Source organism: Mobula birostris, chromosome 1, assembly GCF_030028105.1.
Source record: "Mobula birostris isolate sMobBir1 chromosome 1, sMobBir1.hap1, whole genome shotgun sequence".
NCBI classification, from domain to species: domain Eukaryota; kingdom Metazoa; phylum Chordata; class Chondrichthyes; order Myliobatiformes; family Myliobatidae; genus Mobula; species Mobula birostris.
In genome coordinates, this window is record NC_092370.1 from 110,721,491 (window position 1) to 110,739,577 (window position 18,087).

Genomic DNA, 18,087 nt, shown 5'->3' on the forward strand with positions numbered 1-18,087 from the left:
ACTGGGTTCTATTCCTGCCTTTTCTGCTCCTTCGGAACCGGCCTCAGTACACCTCAGCAGAAAAAAAGGAATCAACCTGGTTTCCCTGTTCCTGATCATGATCTGAGAAACAATCATAAATTAATCACTCATGGATTTGGGTGGGGATGGTCTGGTATTTGAAAGCTTGGCTTCGTTGATGGTGCTCGCTCTGCTGGATAAAGAAAATGAGTTCAAGCCCAAATCCTGCACCAAGTAAATAATCTATTCAAAGTACCTATTGGACTGCCAACCACCACAGAAAGAAGGCAGAAGAAACCCAACGACATGAACCACCACATTGCTTTACACAAAGATGACCAAAGATCACTAAATATCTTGGAACCAGCAATAAAAGGAGACAGAACAGGTCTGCTGAAGGGTCTCAGATTCAAAGCATTGACTATTTCTCCTTCTACAGACACTGCTGTAATTGCTAGGTTTTCCACATATTCTGTTTTTACTTCAGAGGTCTAACATATGGATCTTTTATTTGACTTTCATCAACAGAAGACACTTGCTTGAATGATCCCAGAAGCTTAGTACTGGTGCGCTGACTTAGAAACAGTTGACAAAGGAGAAGAGGATGAGATATGAGAAATAAATCTATCAAGCACTCCATGGCACTGTGTAAGGGTCTAAGTTAAATGTACCCTGAGTACTCATTGGCTCCAATCTTGGTCAGCATGGACAAAATGGGCTGAAGGGCCTGTTGCTATTCTGTATAACTCTATAACTGTATAACTTCGATGATTCTTCTTCCTCCTTGTCACAGGCTTTTCTCAGTGAATGCAATTGATTTCAGTAACATCTTAACCAGATTAGGAATGGTCATTATTAATAACCACAGATAAGAATTGACAGTTTTATAAAGTTAGTATCCCAGGAACTGCAAAGCTGAGCAATGGCAAGTTCGGGTAAAAGGGGACTTGATATGGGTACAAACCTGTGGTTGTTTTCACTATTATAACTGTACTCTGCATTTCTCTATATTCTGTGGTGTACCCACCTGTAGAAGTTTTGGATGTAGCTCATGTCCTGAGCAATTTCTCTCTACAACCCAGAGACTTCAGGATATTCAGTTTGCAGAAGTGTGAAGGGCCATGGAAAAAGGAAATGAGTAGAGGAGGATGCGGAAAAGGAGGAGGCATTAAAGAAGAGGGAAAATTGATGAAACTGGTTAGAGGAAGGGAGAGAGAATTTGAGAGAGGGGAGTGGAGAGAAACTGAAAGAAGGAGAAGATCGGGGTGTGTGTGTGTGTGTGTGTGTGTATGTGTGAGTGAGGGAGAGAGAGAGAGAGAGAGAGAACATGTGTGCTCCATCTGTTCAGCAGAGTCTGGTATCCAGTTGTGCGGCACTTTCTTGTGATTGGACAACGACTGTGTGCTGGTGGTGTGCCACATCCACCACGTCTTTAGAAAAATCATACATAATCATCTTCTATGCCTCAAGCAAGTTGTCCTCAATTTCTAATGAAATGTGTGTATGTGTTTTGCTCTGCAAGCTCAAATGTACATTTCTGAATCTGCATAACTGGCTCTATATGAATTAGCATACCCGTATCTCACTATGGATACACTTAGTCTGGGTTGCGCAAGCATGTCGAACTCCATCTGCATTTTTTGCATTTTGCATGTCTGACTGTCCATATTTGTCTCTATACACATCACCGTATTTTTGAACATGTCCATAACTGTGTCTACGCTCCTGTTCCTACGTTTGAGTTAAAACGTTTTATTGTGGAGGTAGCAGAAATCCTCCTATAGGACACACAAGGAATCCTTGTAGCTTCAATGCCAATGACTACCCATGATTTTATATCATTTGTTCATCCCCCCGCTTCCATCTTCTCTCCATCTATGAACCTTAACAGCACCCACAAAATTAACAATTCTACAATAGTCCTCCACTGCAATTGCTGAACCTGCTTCTAGTTTAAGTTAACAATGGGAATAATTTATTGAAAAAGATAATGGGAAAATCACAAGTCCAGGAGAGCATGACTCGGAAACTCAAACTACAAGAGGGTGACAAACTTATTCACCTTTTAAAACAGAAGGGGAATTGAAATTGTGTAAGGGATCCCAGGGAAAGAGGCTTAGAGAAAAACAAAGGCAGACACTGTCCCTGCCCTAGTGAACATAGAATACAGATCAGTACAGCACTGTATAGGGCCTTCAGCCCACAAGGTTGTGCTGATCTCTTAGCCTACTCCATGATCAACCTAACACTTCCTTCTCACATGGCCCTCCATTTTCTTTCATACTTGTGTCTATCTAAGAGTCTCTTAAATGCCCCTAATGCACCTGCCTCTACCACCACCCCTGGCAGGGCATTCCACACATCCACCACTCTATGTAAAAAAAAACAAATATCTCTAACATCTCCCCTACACTTTCCTCCAATCACCTTAAATTATGCCCACCCATATTAGCCATTTCCACCTTTTGAAAGAGTTGCTGACTGCCCACTCTATCTGTGCCCCTTATCATCTTACATATCACTATTGAGTCATCTCTCATTTTCCTTTCCTCCAAAGGTAAAAATCTAGCTTACTCAAAACTTCCCATATAAAATAGGTTCTCTAGTCCAGACAGCACCCTGGTAAATCTCCACTGGCCCTCTCTTTAAAGCTTCCACATCTGTCTCATTACGAGGCAACCAGAACTGAATATAGGAGCCCAATGGTCTCAAAAACCCAGCTGAATTATGAATACTGAGCAAAGGCAAGAGTTGTACATGAGTAAAGCCAGTGTGAAACGTCCCACATGAACCATGCTCAGTTAGCTGAGGCATATTTGGACAGTGCACTGATTTTAACGATAACGTGCTGGCACCAGTCACTATCTCAGATGAATATTGCGAAACTAATGAGGAACGATTGCAACGCTTCCTCCAAAAAGAATACAACTAGTTTACACTGACGCAGATACTTAAGATCAGGCCCCCAACTGTTAAACGCACTGTCTGTGTAGAACTGAGCAGTGAACTAGGAAGCCTATGCTGCCATAACTTATCCCACGAAGGTAGGCTTGCAATTTGCTTTAGTTAAAGAAATTAAGCACTTGCATTTATAGCGTGCCTTCGCTGACCGCAGGACATTCCAATGCACATTGTAAACTATGACACACTTCTTGAGGTGTAGTCTTGTTATAACGTGGGAAATGTGGCAGCCAATTTATACATTGTGAAGTCCCACAAAAATAAGGGAGCTCAAAACTCAATAATCTGTTTAAGATAATGACTGGGAGACATCCTTTTATGTTCTTCTTCAGAGTATTACACATTCATCTTTGAGCACAGACAGTGTTTTGGTTTAAAGTTTCACTTGAAAGACAGTGTCCCCACCAGTGCAGCGCTATCTCAGTGCCGACACTGGAGAGTTACCAGAACGCTGAGCTTTGAAGGAGCAACCTTCTCACCCAAAGATGAGAGGGACATTGAAAACATCCTAACACACAATCCCAAGAGAAGCAAAGGAATTTTCCCCAGTTAACTAGCCAAGATTCATCTTTCAACCATCATCATAAAACAGATTTTATTCATTATCACTTTCCTGTTTATGGGGCATTATGTCTAAATTGGCTGCATGTTTTCAACTATAAAACACTGCCTCGGCTTCAAAAGTATTTCATTGGCTGTAAAGTGTTTTGAATGCCCCGAAGTTCTGCAGATACTAATTTCTTTTATGAGAAATATAAATCTCCAATAAAATACCTTCAGGTTTAAGACTCAGAACTTGTGTGCTACAAAAACAAATGTAACTAATATCCTATTGCCTCAACAGAAAACAAATAGTCAGCAAAAGATTGCGAACCGGTGGCTTCTGTCTGCTTAGAACTGGGCACTGGGGTAACCAAGAAATTGGCATTATACAGAGCGGAAGGCAGAGGATGAAGATTGAATTGAAATCATCAGCTGCAACACACACATGCATACACACACATAAAAAAGGTTTACTTGCCACATGTGTAATAGAGTCGAGAGAGCTCCTGGCAGAGCCGGTGTTAGAACCCACTGAGTAGAGGCAAGCTCAAGGGTGGGGTTTGTTGAGCACATTCATCCTTAGAAGTGGGTTTCAGATTTTGGCTCACCAGGGGGCCAAGCAAACAGTTGGCTATGGAGGAAGCAATGAGTCCATCCTATGTCAAAGCAAGATACTGTACCGGGATCATACGGAGACCAATGGACAAGTCATCAACAGGACACGATTTCTTCGCTTAATCATGAATGGGGCAAGTTTTGAAGATCTATAGGGAAACCCTAATTTCAGAGAAACTTGTGAATAGTTACAACTGCAAAAAAAATTATCTTATTCCCACTACCATTAAAAATTGTTGGAGCCTTTGTGGTTTTACCTGGAGTAACCTAGAAACTCCAAGTAACAACCTTCCACTAATTTTGTGTTACTAACCATACCAGTTGATTGAAGACGAATAATAACGTTGATGCTTAAGCACACATATCCTTCCTGTTTCTGACCCTTCAACTACAGTGTTCTGGGGAACTATGCATCTGTCAATCAGACAGTTTTCTTTAATTGGACGGGAAGATTACAATGGGAGATGTCTCCAAACAACGCCTGTTCCCCTAAATTCCGTCCACAGAAATAACAGTGATTTTATCACGATAAAACAAGCGAACCAATAACCCTTCTTTTTCATTGAAAGGAACGAGCAATGGGTGGGGGTAGCACAATTCTGGAATTACCCATTTAAGGCAGGTGCGCCTTACAGGAACATTTGCCTGCACTATTTCTCTGATAGGAACATTAGATTTTGTTTTTCCAATTTGCTAAAGACTATACTTTGTGCTATTTCTCACTGCACTTTAGGCGCACTTCCCAGTTTTAGAATCGTTGAATTTTGCACTGAGTTCAGACGGTCAACACGGCTGGATTAAATTTGTTATGGGAGGAGGAAGAAATCAAACCTGCCCTAATTATCGCGGAGATAACTGTACCAAAACTAATAAAATCACGACAGAACTCCTTGGGTCATTACAAGGGCAATCATTAACTTAAAACAAACTTGCACCGTTTATTTCCATTTAACGTGTGCTCTAAAAGTTTTCAGTCAACGCGCTAATTAGTTTGATTTGATTATACTAATCATTTCCTATCTGTCCGAAATATTGAGGATATAATAGACTTCGGTCTTAAAACAGTTTGCTTCACGTCACACAGATTGATCAAGTCTCATTCCAAACCTTGATAAAACAGAAAACTAGTGGAATAGGCAGAGTAGAGAACTCCAGATCTTTCTCTTTAAGAAATAAGATTCCAAAGTTTTCTTTTGTAAAACAGCATGTGCTGGCGTGTGTTATTATAGCTGGTAACTGTAAAGCTGCTTCCAAAATACAAAAAAAAAATCTGGTGGTCCCACTAAAAGGGGAGGAAGGTTTCAAGGGAGAAAGAAAAACTGCATAACTTGAAACTGCAAAAAGATGAGTTCCAGACCGGAGTCTAACCCGGGGTTTGATGTAAACCGCGATCTAGTATTTCATTTACACACACAATTCCACCCTCCCAATACTTAGTTTACTATTCTCATGTCAGTAGGTTGAGCAGATGTTTAAATATTAGTGGGCGGGGGCAAAATAGAAGTGTGTATGCGTGCAAGTATATTTTATAAATAATGCACCTACAACGCATGCATCACACTGTCTCCTAACTCAGCACTGGAGAATCGAATCAAAGATCACTGCCGTGACACGCGACATAACCCAGCGATTCTCCAGACATACACTGAAAAAGACAGAGCGTTTAGATGAAATACAGTAGACAGTCTCACCTATCGGAAGAAAAGAAATGTTATCAGGTCCAAAAGTTCAAGTGACTGCGCCGGAGTGATCACAGAACATTCGACTTTAAAGAAATATCAAAAGTCTGAACACACACAGCAACCTGTAGCTGGAAGCTCAGTGCAGATCGTTTTAATTTCCCAAACTACGAACACAGAGGCGCACCCAATCACTTCTAAAACTCGTTTTGTACATTTCTGTTTGCGTTACATGAAATCCAAAACAAAAATCTGTGAGAAGAGAACTTCCTGAGGAAATAAATAGATTAAAATGTTTGAAAACAGTTCTGAGAGTTCAGAAAAGTTTTGAAAGTTTGTAAAATGTTTTTTTTAATTTTCAGGACGTACCCAAAATAGGCAGTGGTGTTGCCGATGGTCAGAAGGACTATAACAGCGACGAGTTGCCATCCCAGAGAGCAGTGTCCATCCAGCATTTTGCTGTACCGGCTCGAAAGCTGACCATCTCGTTTCGTATTGAGGTTAGTTTCTGGTGAGTTTCGCGATCGCGCCGCCTTCTTATAGAGCAGACGGACTGAGCCCCAGATACAAGCGCAGGCGCGCTGGCCGGTCCGCCTCTTCCCCGCTCAGCCAGCAAGCACCACAACAAGCAGGGTGGAGCTGGAAGCAGAAAAAGGGAGAGCGGGCGGTGGAAGAGGGAGGAGGGGGTCGGGTGGGGTGTTTGCTGGTGTTGTATCGCGTCTGACAGCCAGGGAACGAGAAAGGGAGGGAGGAGCAGTGGGAGCCACAATCAGCCTGGGACCCGGCACATTGAGGAAACGCCAGTTGTCAGATGTAGTGAGCTGGAGCCTGGATCAGGCAGAGAGGATAGAGACAGCGGGAAAGAGCCGGGATTAGAGTCAGAACTGCAAATGCTTGGAGAGAGAAAGGAATTTGCAGAAATAGGGGTGAGCACGAATTAGCCAGAAGAAACAGAATCAGGCGAAGTTAGAGTGTTTGAATTGGGGACAGAAAGCGAGACTGAATTGGACCCAGGAAGGAGGAACTTGAAGTTGAACATTTTGAATTAATCGATGCCAGCCGTAACGAAAAATGGGCTGCGATTAAATAGCGGGAGGTGAGAACTGGACAGGGGCGAGGGTTGGATTTAGAGAGAGAGAGATCCTATCAGGAGGAACTGAAAGCGAGCGGAGAGGGAGAGGACTGGAATCAGAGAGTGCGGAGGGGTCCTTGGATCAGATGGAAGAGCTGGAATCAGCGAGCAAGATGGAATGAGAGATACAGCGTACGGTGGAATCCAATGGAGAGCTGGAGACAGGGAGGATGCAAGGGGAAAGGAGAGCAGAAGATGGAATCAAAAGGGAGTAAAGGGAGATGCAGATAGAATCGGGCAGAAGCTGGCGAACGGCTACTGTTGGAATGAGGAGGAAGTTGACCCCTGGAATCAGCCAGGGCGCGCAATGGAAGTGACAAGAGTGAATGGGGGATAATGGTTTAGAGTGAAGAAAGTACAAGGCGGAAAGAATGGGAAGCAACAATCAACAGACTCAGGGAGTCGAGCAGCATTTGTCCGCGGAAACGAGCTGACGGCGCTTTGGCTCGAATCCCAGCAACGGGAAGGAACGAGCGCTCAGAGACACAGCGAATGGGGAAAAAAATGAACAATGTAAACGAGAGCTTGGAATATTGCATCTGAAGGAATCATAGAAAGCAATAGAGAGTAACGGGTTTGTCCACGGTGGACAACATCACTGAAACAATGTAAACTGATACAAAAAAGACAATGGAATATATAGCGAACAAACATGAAATGAGCGTACTGGCTAGAATAAGTTAAACGGAACAGAGAGCACCATGTAATTCAAAGAATGCGTAATTAAATGTAAATATGGGAAATAGAAAAGTGACCAAGGAAATTTGGAGTGAGATGGAGTTCTGAGCTCATCGTAGCGAGTCTTAATGGTGAAAAAGACTTCCACAATGTTGTGGATCCAGAATGGAGCTTGTAATTTCATATCCTCCTTATGGCTATGTGCTTTCTGCCCGTCTCCATCTCTCTCTTATGCAAGCTACTGCAGAAGTGACATCCACACCTTTGTTATTGCCTGACTCAACAACTCTATTGCTATCCTGGCTGGCCTTCCATTTTCCAACTTCGGCCAACCTGTGCTAATCCAAAAGTCTCCCGTCCATATCTTCACTTACACCAACCTTCGTTCAACCCATTGGCTCCCAGTGTACCACATTGTAATCTTACTGTTTCAAATCTATTCGAAGCTTTGACGGGCACCATCACTGTCTGTCTTTCAGACAGACCGGAGAAGTTAGTTGTGTTCAGCCGATTCTGGCTCCCTCTGCTCTCTGATTGCCACTATTCTTTCAGCAATCTAAGCCCCCAATCTCTATCCCCAGTGCTTTTCTCAGTTAGAGGTGGCTACCGTTCATCATCTGTCCTCTAATATAACTTTGCATCATATTATGCCTAATTATTCTTCTTATTCTTCAAACTGCGTCTATTAATTCTTTATTGAATTAAAAGTTCTACAATTTACTTAAATTCCATTGCTGCTGCAATGTTGGGATTTGAGGCGGTGTTTCTGAATCAATGATCCAAAACTCTTGCTGTCAGTCCATTAAATTCCCCACATAGGCATCCTTTATCTGCACCAGCCCCCAACACACAGAAGAACGAGGGGAGATCTTAGGAAGCTATGAGAGGGATAGATGGGGAACTTCTTCACTCTGAGGACATTATGCGTGTGGAGTAGAGCTGCCAGCAGAAGAGCTAGATGCAGATTCAATTGTAACATGTAAGAGAAGTTGCAAAGAGTGAAGAGGAGTGTGAAGGACCGTGACCCAAGTGCAGGGAAATGGGATTAAGCAGAAGACCAGATGGGCACAAACTAGATGAGCTGAATGACAGCTTCTGTGCTGACGAACTCAACACTCTATAAATGTAATTTGTTGACGATTGAGTAAAATAGAATGGAAGTGCATGAATCAAAAACTAAAATAATATCTAGCTTTACTATCTCAGGACTGAACTGAAGTGTTGTCAGTGGAATAATGCAGGATAACTAATTTACAAGCAGCAGCTCGTGCTAACAGCAGGAAAATACATGGTCAGATATTTTCTTTTGTAATATAGGTTGAAAATGAATTACAGCCAGGGTTGAAGAATCTCTTAGATCTTTCTGAAAGGACATATATGGCTCATCTGTAATTAACCATCAATTCAAACGTTAGCATTTTGGTTTTTCCTCCTCAAGACATTCCTTTCTCAAAGTAAATCCAGGTGAAAATATTCTAAATTTATAGATCCATTTATATGTTATTATCTTGATCTCTACTAATAAGTACTATTGTTAGCCAGACCACAGAAAATAATATCAGGGTTTTGGAACAACCTTATAAAATATGACTAAGTCACAGCTGAAGCTGGAGAGATCTGATCGCACTTGGCCTGGGAGCATGGAGAGGACATAATAGTAGTAGTAGAGGAGATAGTCCAGGATGCTGACCGGGTGGACCATTTCGCTCATGAAGAAGGACCAGACAGGTTGGATTTACTTTCTCTGAAACAGAGAAGGCTGAGGGGATAGCTGTCTCAGGTACACAGAATCAGGAAGTCATAGATACGGTGGATTGTAAGAAGCTTTTCCCCATAACAGAGGCACCTATAGCCAGAGGGTATAGGTTAAAGGTGCAATGTAGAATAATTAGAGGCGATCTGAGGAAGATTGACACTGCCTGAAGAATATTGGAGATAGTTGCACTCACAACATTTAAGGAATATTTAGATCGGTGCTTGAAATACTAAGCCGGCTGGTGGTATAGTGGCATCAGCGCCGGACTTTGGCGCGAAGGCTCCTGAGTTCAAATCCAGCCGGTTCCCTTGCACACTTTCCATCCATGCCGGGTTGAGCGTTGAGCTAGCAACTTGACCTCGTAAAAAAGAAATTGCCTGCTACAGAAACATCAACAGCAAAAAGTTGATGGCATATGCTCTATCGTGAGTTTAAAAGGCAATTTCCTTTCCTGAAATTATAGCCTAGTGCTGGAAGGTAAGATGAGAATGGATCAGTACCCAATAGCTGGCATGGATGAGATTTGCCAAATGATCTGCACTTGAGCTGTAAACACATAACTCTCTAACCCACATGTTCCTGTAGTTGCAACCTGAATATTCTGTGTACTTCATAAAATGTTCACAGTTGCCACTCACTCTTGCAGGCAGAGGAGAGACTGCAGATGCTGGAACCTGGAAACAAACGTAGAGGATCTCAGTAGGACAGCAGCATCTGTGGAGGCAAATGGACAGCTGGCTTTTCAGAATGAGACCCTGCACTAGGACTTGGCAGGCAAGTTTATGATCCTTCGTGGAGTCTATGGACATGAAAGAGAAAGAGTGGATCTGGTGGACGACAAAGAAAAGTTGCAGGCCAACCAGAACAGCGGAGAGAGAGAGGGAGAGAGGGGAAGGGACAAGAGGTACCAATGCATAATGGGAATGGTGGAGGGAAAAATGGAGGAGAAACAGTGTAGAGAAACCGTGAATAGAATGTATACACCTGAGATCCTGCTGGGACCAAACTGAGAGACCTGAAAATGGAGCTGGAAACCACATGGGACAAAATGGCTGCAAAGCCAAGTTGTGAGGAAAACACATAGCTGTAGCAGTGAGTCTTGGTAAAAATATAGTCAAAGAGTAGAAGAGTAGGAAAAATGAGAGAGGGTGGAGAGAGAGACCCACAGAACACCAGTTGAAGAGATGAAAAAAAAAATTCCTCAAAGTGGATGTGTCATGAAGAGACTTCAAGTAGAAGCAGTCGTTCAATGGTGACACACAAGAGAGACCACAGATGCTGGAATTTGGAGCAGAAAAAAAAAGGTTTCTGGAGAAACTGTGAAGACAAAGGGAGAGCCAACATTTTGTATCAAGGCCCTGCCCCCAAAACATCGATTACCCCTTCGCCTCCACAGTTGCTGTTTGACCTGATGAGTTTCTCTAGCAGTTTGTTGTTCACCTGTTACACTTCCCAGATACAATTCCAAATACCACCAGTAGATGGGGCACTTATAGGATGTTAAATATTAATCTTACAATTCATTTAAGACTACCACTAACCACAAATATAAGTATTGATATGATGTAAGTTTTAAATCTATATATTAGGACCTTTTGTACCTCATCTAGATTTGGTTCCAGATTGTTGTGTCCCATCTCCCACAGTGAGACTGCCTTGGGATATTAGGTGCTCTGTTGTGCTTCTATAAGTCGGAAGAGAATCACTGGCATCCAATATTTCCCCCAAATGATTTTTTTACTTGTAAAGTTTGTCTTTACATAATAACAGAATATGCATTTGTTGACAACAGCTATTCCAATATTATGTTACATCAACACAGGATCAAATTTTCAACATAAAACATTCTAATGGTGATAAGCTTGAGATATTATTACACAGGGCTCTGCATTTCAACGTCTAGCAAAAGGAACATCGTAAATCATATATCCATTCCCATCTGCCCAATTGCCCCATTTCAAATGGTGTCCCCATTTTTCAATGTCTGTTCTCCTGTCCCACTTGAAAGTTATGCAGGTCCAAAGCTTGCATCTCTTATAGAAAATAATCCCCATTCTCTTGCCTGCCTCAGACATAGAACATAGAACAGCAGTATGGCACAGGAGCAGGATTTTCAGCCCCAGTCTGTGTCGATTGCAATGCCAAGTCAAGCTACCCCATCGGTGTGCGTAATGTCTATAAGTCTCCATTCTCTGCCTAATTATGCACCTATCTAAATGCCTCATAAATATTGTATTTGTTTCCACCACTTCTCATGGCAGTGCAGACTAACTCTCTGCGCAAAAAAATGTAAATCTGCTGAAAACTTTCCCCCTCTCACCTTAAAGCTACAGTATGTCCTCTGGCAGCTGACATTTCTACTTAGGGAAAAAACTTCTAACTCTCTAAAACTTCTCATAATTTTATATACTTCCATCAGGTCACTACTCCCCTCTCCCATCTCTCAGCCTCCATTTGAGAGTAAACCATCCAAGTTTGGCAACCGTTCCTTATTACTGATACTCTCCAATCTAGGCAACATCCTCGTGATCCTCCTCTGCACCCTCTCCATAGCTCTTATAATGTGATGACAAGAGATCTGCTCAGTTCTCCAAATGGGACCAGCCAAAGATTTGTACAATTACAATATAACTTCCTAGCATTTATGCTCAATGCACCATTCAATAGAGGCAGGTAGTGTATGTTGTATCCCTTCTTTACACCCTTGTCTATTTGTATTAACACTTTCAGAGAGCTGTAGATCCCAAGATCTGTCCATGCATCGACTTCTTGTCAGCAATCGCACATCACCCATCAGAATCAGGTTTAATATCACTGGCATATGTTGGTAAATGTTGTTTGTCACAGTCGGTCAGAGAATGGAGGGCAGGATAATTGTATCCAGTGAGAACAGTGTTTGTTCTATCCATCTGAACTCGAAACACTAAAATATAGAGAACAGCAATGTCTGTTCGTCATCAGACCACCATTCATATAAATGAGTGCAATCCATTCAGCCCCTCTAGAGATCAGCTCGAAGTGGCTGTGACGGACTTGGATTGAAACATTACCAAAATGATAGTAAGCACAGCTGTAAACCATTGGACACCAGCATTAAATCAGAAGGCTCATAATTAGAATCAAGTTTATTATCACTGATATACACACGGTAGCCACTTTATTAGGTACCTCCTGTACCTAATAAAGTGGCCACTGAGTGTATGTTGTGGTATTCTGCTGCTGTAGCCCATCCACTTCATGGTTCAATGTGTTGTGCATTCAGAGATGCTCTTCTGCACACCACTGTTGTAATACATGGTTATTTGAGTTACTGTTGCCTTCTTGTCAGCTTGAACCAGTCTAGTCGTTCTCCTCTGACTATTCTCATTAATAAAGTGTTTTTGCCCACAGAACTGCCACTCACTTGGTTTTTTTTTAATTTTAGTTTTTTGCTTCATTCTCTGAAAACTCTTGTCGTGAATATCCTAGAAGATCAGCAGTTTCTGAGATACTCAAACCATGCCCTCTGGCACCACCAATCATTCCACAGTCACAGTCACTTAGATCACATTGCTTCCCCATTGCGGTGCTTGGTCTGACCAACAACTGAACCTTTTGACAATGTCTGTATGCTTTTATGCACTGAGTGTCTGCCAAATGATTGGCTGATTATATATTTGTATTATCAGGCAAGTGTACAGATGCACCTAATAAAGTGACCACTATGTGTAAATTTTGTTCTTTTGAGGCAGTGGTGAAGAGCAAGACATAAAAATTATTATGTTACAAAAAAGAATAAAATATGCAAAAGACGAATAATGAGATAGGGTTCATGGGTTCATCGGCAATCGGAAAATGGATGGGCAGAAGCCATTCTTGAAAGGCTGAGTGTGGGTCCTTGCACTCTTGGACCTTCTCCCCAATATTTGTAGCATGAAGAGGGCATGTCCTGGGTGATAAGGGTCTTAATTATCGATCTGCCCCTTGAGGATTCCTCATTGGTGGGGTGAGTTTCTCTGACAATGAAACTGGCTGAGTCTACAGCCTTTTGTGATTCTGTGCATTGGAGGCTCCGTACCAGGTGGTGGTACAACTAGTCAGAGTGCTGTCCGCCGTACATCTGCCAAATCTCCTCAGACTCTTAATGAAGTGGAGCTGCTGGCGTGCCTTCTTCATGATTGCATCAATGTGAAAAGTTCAGGCCGATTTGCTTGAACCAGGAATTGTAAAACTCCAACTGTGAGGAGTATGTTGGATTTTGCAAGTAAAGGGTGAATTCCATGAGGTGCCACTCGGATTAACACCTGCTTTTACTTTTAGCTGATTGTTTGAAGTTTGTGTTTGAAATGAAAATGAGATTGCAGGAGGCTGAGAGAGAAATTTCCAGAATGAAAGCATGACGTGACTTAATTCAGGACTTTTCACAATGATCCTTTCATCACTCTAACTGTTGTTCCATCATAAATTTCCATCATCCACCAACTCCCAATTCTTCCATCTTATTTGAAGGTGCTCTAGAGGCAAAAGCCATTCTCTAATACTTCAGTGTAGTGTTTATGTGTGAGCCCGGTTGTGATATGGTACCAGTGCATGGCCAGGGGAACTGGGAGATTGGAAGCTGTCAGCAGCAGATCTAATCTTTTCACTATCAATTCACTGATTTTCTCGATTTGTGAAATGGAGAAGATCAGGAACATGCAATTAAACTAGACAAACTAAGGTTGTCCATGTATTATGCAAAGACAAGGAAATCTGCAGATGCTGGAATTTCAAGCAACACACACAAAAGTTGCCAGTGAACACAGCAGGCCAGGCAGCATCTCTAGGAAGAGGTACAGTCAATGTTCACCGGCAATTCCTGTGTGTGTTGTCCATGTATTAGGTCTTATCCTTCCCAGAATTTGAAGCCTCTGGAACGCACTGCCATCTAGTGCATTATTAGTTGATTCTTCTTACACTCTCAAAAGGAAGCGATATGTTGGCTGCAGTGGGGATGTTATCATAATAAGGGACATTATCATTAACTATATGTATGATCAGTTAATTTCATGAATTATCCAGAGAGGAAGGAGAGGAATATATAGATTGTAGGGTTTATTTTCTCTTTTTTCATCAATGAATTTGGATTGGGAAATCTAGAGATGGAGGACATGGGTTTCAGCTGAAGGGAGCAAGTTTATTGGGAACCTGTGGACATGAGGAAATCTGCAGATGCTGGAAATTCAAGCAACACACGAAAAATGCTGGTGAACGCAGCAGAACAGGCAGCATCTATAGGAAGAGGTACAGTTGACGTTTCGGGCCGAAACCCTTCGTCAGGACTAATTGAAAGAAGAGCTAGTAAGAGATTTGAAAGTGGGAGGGAGAGGGGGAGGAGGAGATCCGAAATGATAGGAGAAGACAGGAGGGGGAGGGATGGATCTAAGAGCTGGAAAGTTGATTGGCAAAAGGAAAATGAGGCTGGAGAAGGAAGAGGATCATGGGATGGGAAGCCTGGGGAGAGAGGGAAGGGGGGAGGGGAGCCCGGATGGTGGAGAGCAGGCAAGGAGTTATAGTGAGAGGAACAGAGGGAGATAAAAGAGAGAGAGAGATAAAAAGGGGGAAAAATAAAAAAATATATTAAATAAATAAATAAGGGCTGGGGTGTGAAGGGGAGGAGGGGCATTAACAGAAGTTAGAGAAGTCAATGTTCATGCCATCAGGTTGGAGGCTACCCAGATGGAATATAAGGTGGTGTTCCTCCAACCTGAGCGTGGCTTCATCCCGACAGTAGAGGAGGCCGCGGATAGACATGTCAGAATGGGAATGGGACGTGGAATTAAAATGTGTGGCCACTGGGAGATCTTGCTTTCTCTGGCGGACACCTTTTTCACCCGGAAACATAGAAACATAGAAAATAGGTGCAGGAGTAGGCCATTTGGCCCTTCGAGCCTGCACCGCCATTCAGTATGATCATGGCTGATCATCCAACTCAGAACCCTGTACCTGCCTTCTCTCCATGCCCCCTGATCCCTTTAGCCACAAGGGCCATATCTAACTCCCTCTTAAATATAACCAATGAACTGGCCTCAACTGTTTCCTGTGGCAGAGAATTCCACAGATTCACCACTCTCTGTGTGAAGAAGTTTTTCCTCATCTCGGTCTTAAAAGGCTTCCCCTTTATCCTCAAACTGTGACCCCTCATTCTGGACTTCCCCAACATCGGGAATAATCTTTCTACATCTAGCCTGTCCAATCCCTTTAGAATTTTATACTTTCAATAAGATCCCCCCTCAATCTTCTAAATTCCAGCGAGTAAAAGCCTAGTCAATCCAGTCTTTCATCATATGAAAGTCCTGCCATCCCAGGAATCAAGCTGGTGAACCTTCTTTGTACTCCCTCTATGGCAAGAATGTCTTTCCTCAGATTAGGGGACCAAAACTGCACACAATACTCTAGGTGTGGTCTCACCAAGGACTTGTACAACTTCAGTAGTACCTCCCTGCTCCTGTACTCGAATCCTCTTGCTATGAATGCCAGCATACCATTCGCCTTTTTCACCGCCTGCTGTACCTGCATGCCCACGTTCAATGACTGGTGTACAATGACACCCAGGTCTCATTGCACCTCCCCTTTTTCCTAATCGGCCACCATTCAGATAATAATCTGTTTTCCTGTTCTTGCCACCAAAGTGGATAAGCTCACATTTATCCACATTAAATTGCATCTGCCATGAATTTGCCCACTCACCTAATCTATCCAAGTCACCCTGCATCCTCTTAGCATCCTCCTCACAGCTAACACTGCTGCCCAGCTTCGTGTCATCCGCAAACTTGGAGATGCTGCATTTAATTCCCTCGTCCAAGTCTTTAATATATATTGTAAACAACTGGGGTCCCAGCACTGAGCCTTGCAGTACCCCACTAGTCACTGCCTGCCATTCTGAAAAGGTCCCGTTTATTCCCACTCTTTGCTTCCTGTCCGCCAACCATACCCACATCTCTATTCACATCAATACCATATCCCTAATACCATGTGCTTTAAGATTGCACACTAATGTCAAAAGCCCTTTGAAAATCCAAATATACCACATCCACTGGTTCTCCTCTATCCACTCTACGAGTTACATCCTCAAAAAATTCGATGAGATTCGTCAGACATGATTTTCCTTGAGAAGGTGGTCAGTAAATGGAATGGGCTGGTCCAGAGGAACAGGCGGAGGCAGGTACATTAACAGCACTTGAAAAGGCACTCTATATTCTATGTATGATTTCAGGTACATGGATAGGAAAGGGTTAGCAGGATATGGGCCAAATGATGAGCACTTTGGGCAGTGTGTATCAGTGCACTGAGGAGCCTGTTTCCATGCTGTATGTCTCTATGTCTCTATGGCTCCATAACTGAGGAGGAGAACGTTCAGCATACTAAGTCCATGTCAGCTCTCTAGTCAGCTCCTTTTTCATGCTCAATTCCACAGCGCTGCCTGTTTGCTTGTCTGATTTACTTCTGAAATCACTGATAGTCCCCATTTCCTCCAGCCTCACGGGCATTCATTGTTTAAAAAGAACATCCTTGTTGTGACAGCTTTTCATTGTCTGTCTTATCTTCAGTGCATTAGTTATTAAAAGGGCAGTGGGGTGGAGTGCTCCTCCTATCAGATTTGGGAGATCAGGGAGAGGTCCGGTTCCTGATGGCTACGCTTGCAAGTTATGTGGCTTGCCACAGCTCCTCTCAGACCACACGAATGAGCTGGAGCAGCACCTGGGCTTACTGAGGAGCACAGAAGAGGCAGAGAGTGCAGTTGACAGGAGTTTGGGGGAGGTAGTCACACCAAAGCTTCAGTCAGATAGATGAGTGACAACCAAGAAGCATAGACAGGTAATGAAAGAATCTCCAATGGATGTCCCCCTTTCAAACAAACATACTACTTAAAATACTATTGGCGAAGATGGCATCAGAAGCCAGATTACTGGCACCACAACTGGCACTGTTAGCAGGGAAGGTCAACGGCAACATGGGCAAAAGTCAGAACCAGATCGAGAATCACAATCAGGTCTAATATCACTGGCATATATCATGAAATTTCTTTTCTTTGTGGCAGCAGCACAATGCAATACATAATAATAGAGAAAAAATGTAAATTACAGTAATTTTATATATATAATGTAGTTAAATTAAATTAAGTAGTGCAGAATTAAAAATAAAAAAGTATTGAGGTAGTGTTCATGGGTTCAATGGCCATTCAGAAATCAGATAACAGAGGGGATGAAACGGTTCCTGAATCATTGAATGTGTGCCTTCAGGCTCCTGTACCTCCTCCTTGATGGTAGTAATGAGAAGAGGGCATGTCCTGGTGATGGGAGTCCTTAATGATGGATGCCACCTTTCTGAGGCATTGTTCCTTTAAAATGTCCTGGATACTACAGAGGCTAGTGTCCATGATGGACCTGACTAAGTCCACAACTTGCTGTAGCCCTCCCCTCTAATACCAGACGGTGATGCAGCCAGTTAGAATGCTCTCCATGGTGTATCTGTAGAAATGTGTGTCTTTGGTGACATATCAAATCTCCTCAAACAACTAATGAAACATAGCCGCTGTTGTGCCTTCTTTATAGCTGCATCAATATGTTGAGCCTGGATAAATCCTCAGAGATATTGATACCCAGGAACTTGAAGCTGCTTACTCTTTCACCTCTGATTCTTCTAAGAAGACTATTGTGTGTTCCCTCATCTTACCCTCTCTGAAGTTCATAATCAGTCCTTTG

The 18,087-nt window shown here is 42.7% G+C and overlaps 1 protein-coding gene across 1 annotated transcript in view; it reads right to left on the reverse strand.

Annotated features, from left to right (window-relative positions):
• wnt9a (wingless-type MMTV integration site family, member 9A) overlaps positions 1–6,328 on the reverse strand; it is a 65,347-nt gene extending 59,019 nt beyond the window's left edge. Inside the window, exon 1 of the mRNA XM_072260102.1 lies at positions 6,168–6,328. Within this exon, the coding sequence (XP_072116203.1) occupies positions 6,168–6,253 (86 nt within the window). The 5' untranslated portion in view covers positions 6,254–6,328. The remainder of the gene's footprint in view (positions 1–6,167) is intronic.
• Between the last annotated feature and the right edge of the window lie 11,759 nt (positions 6,329–18,087).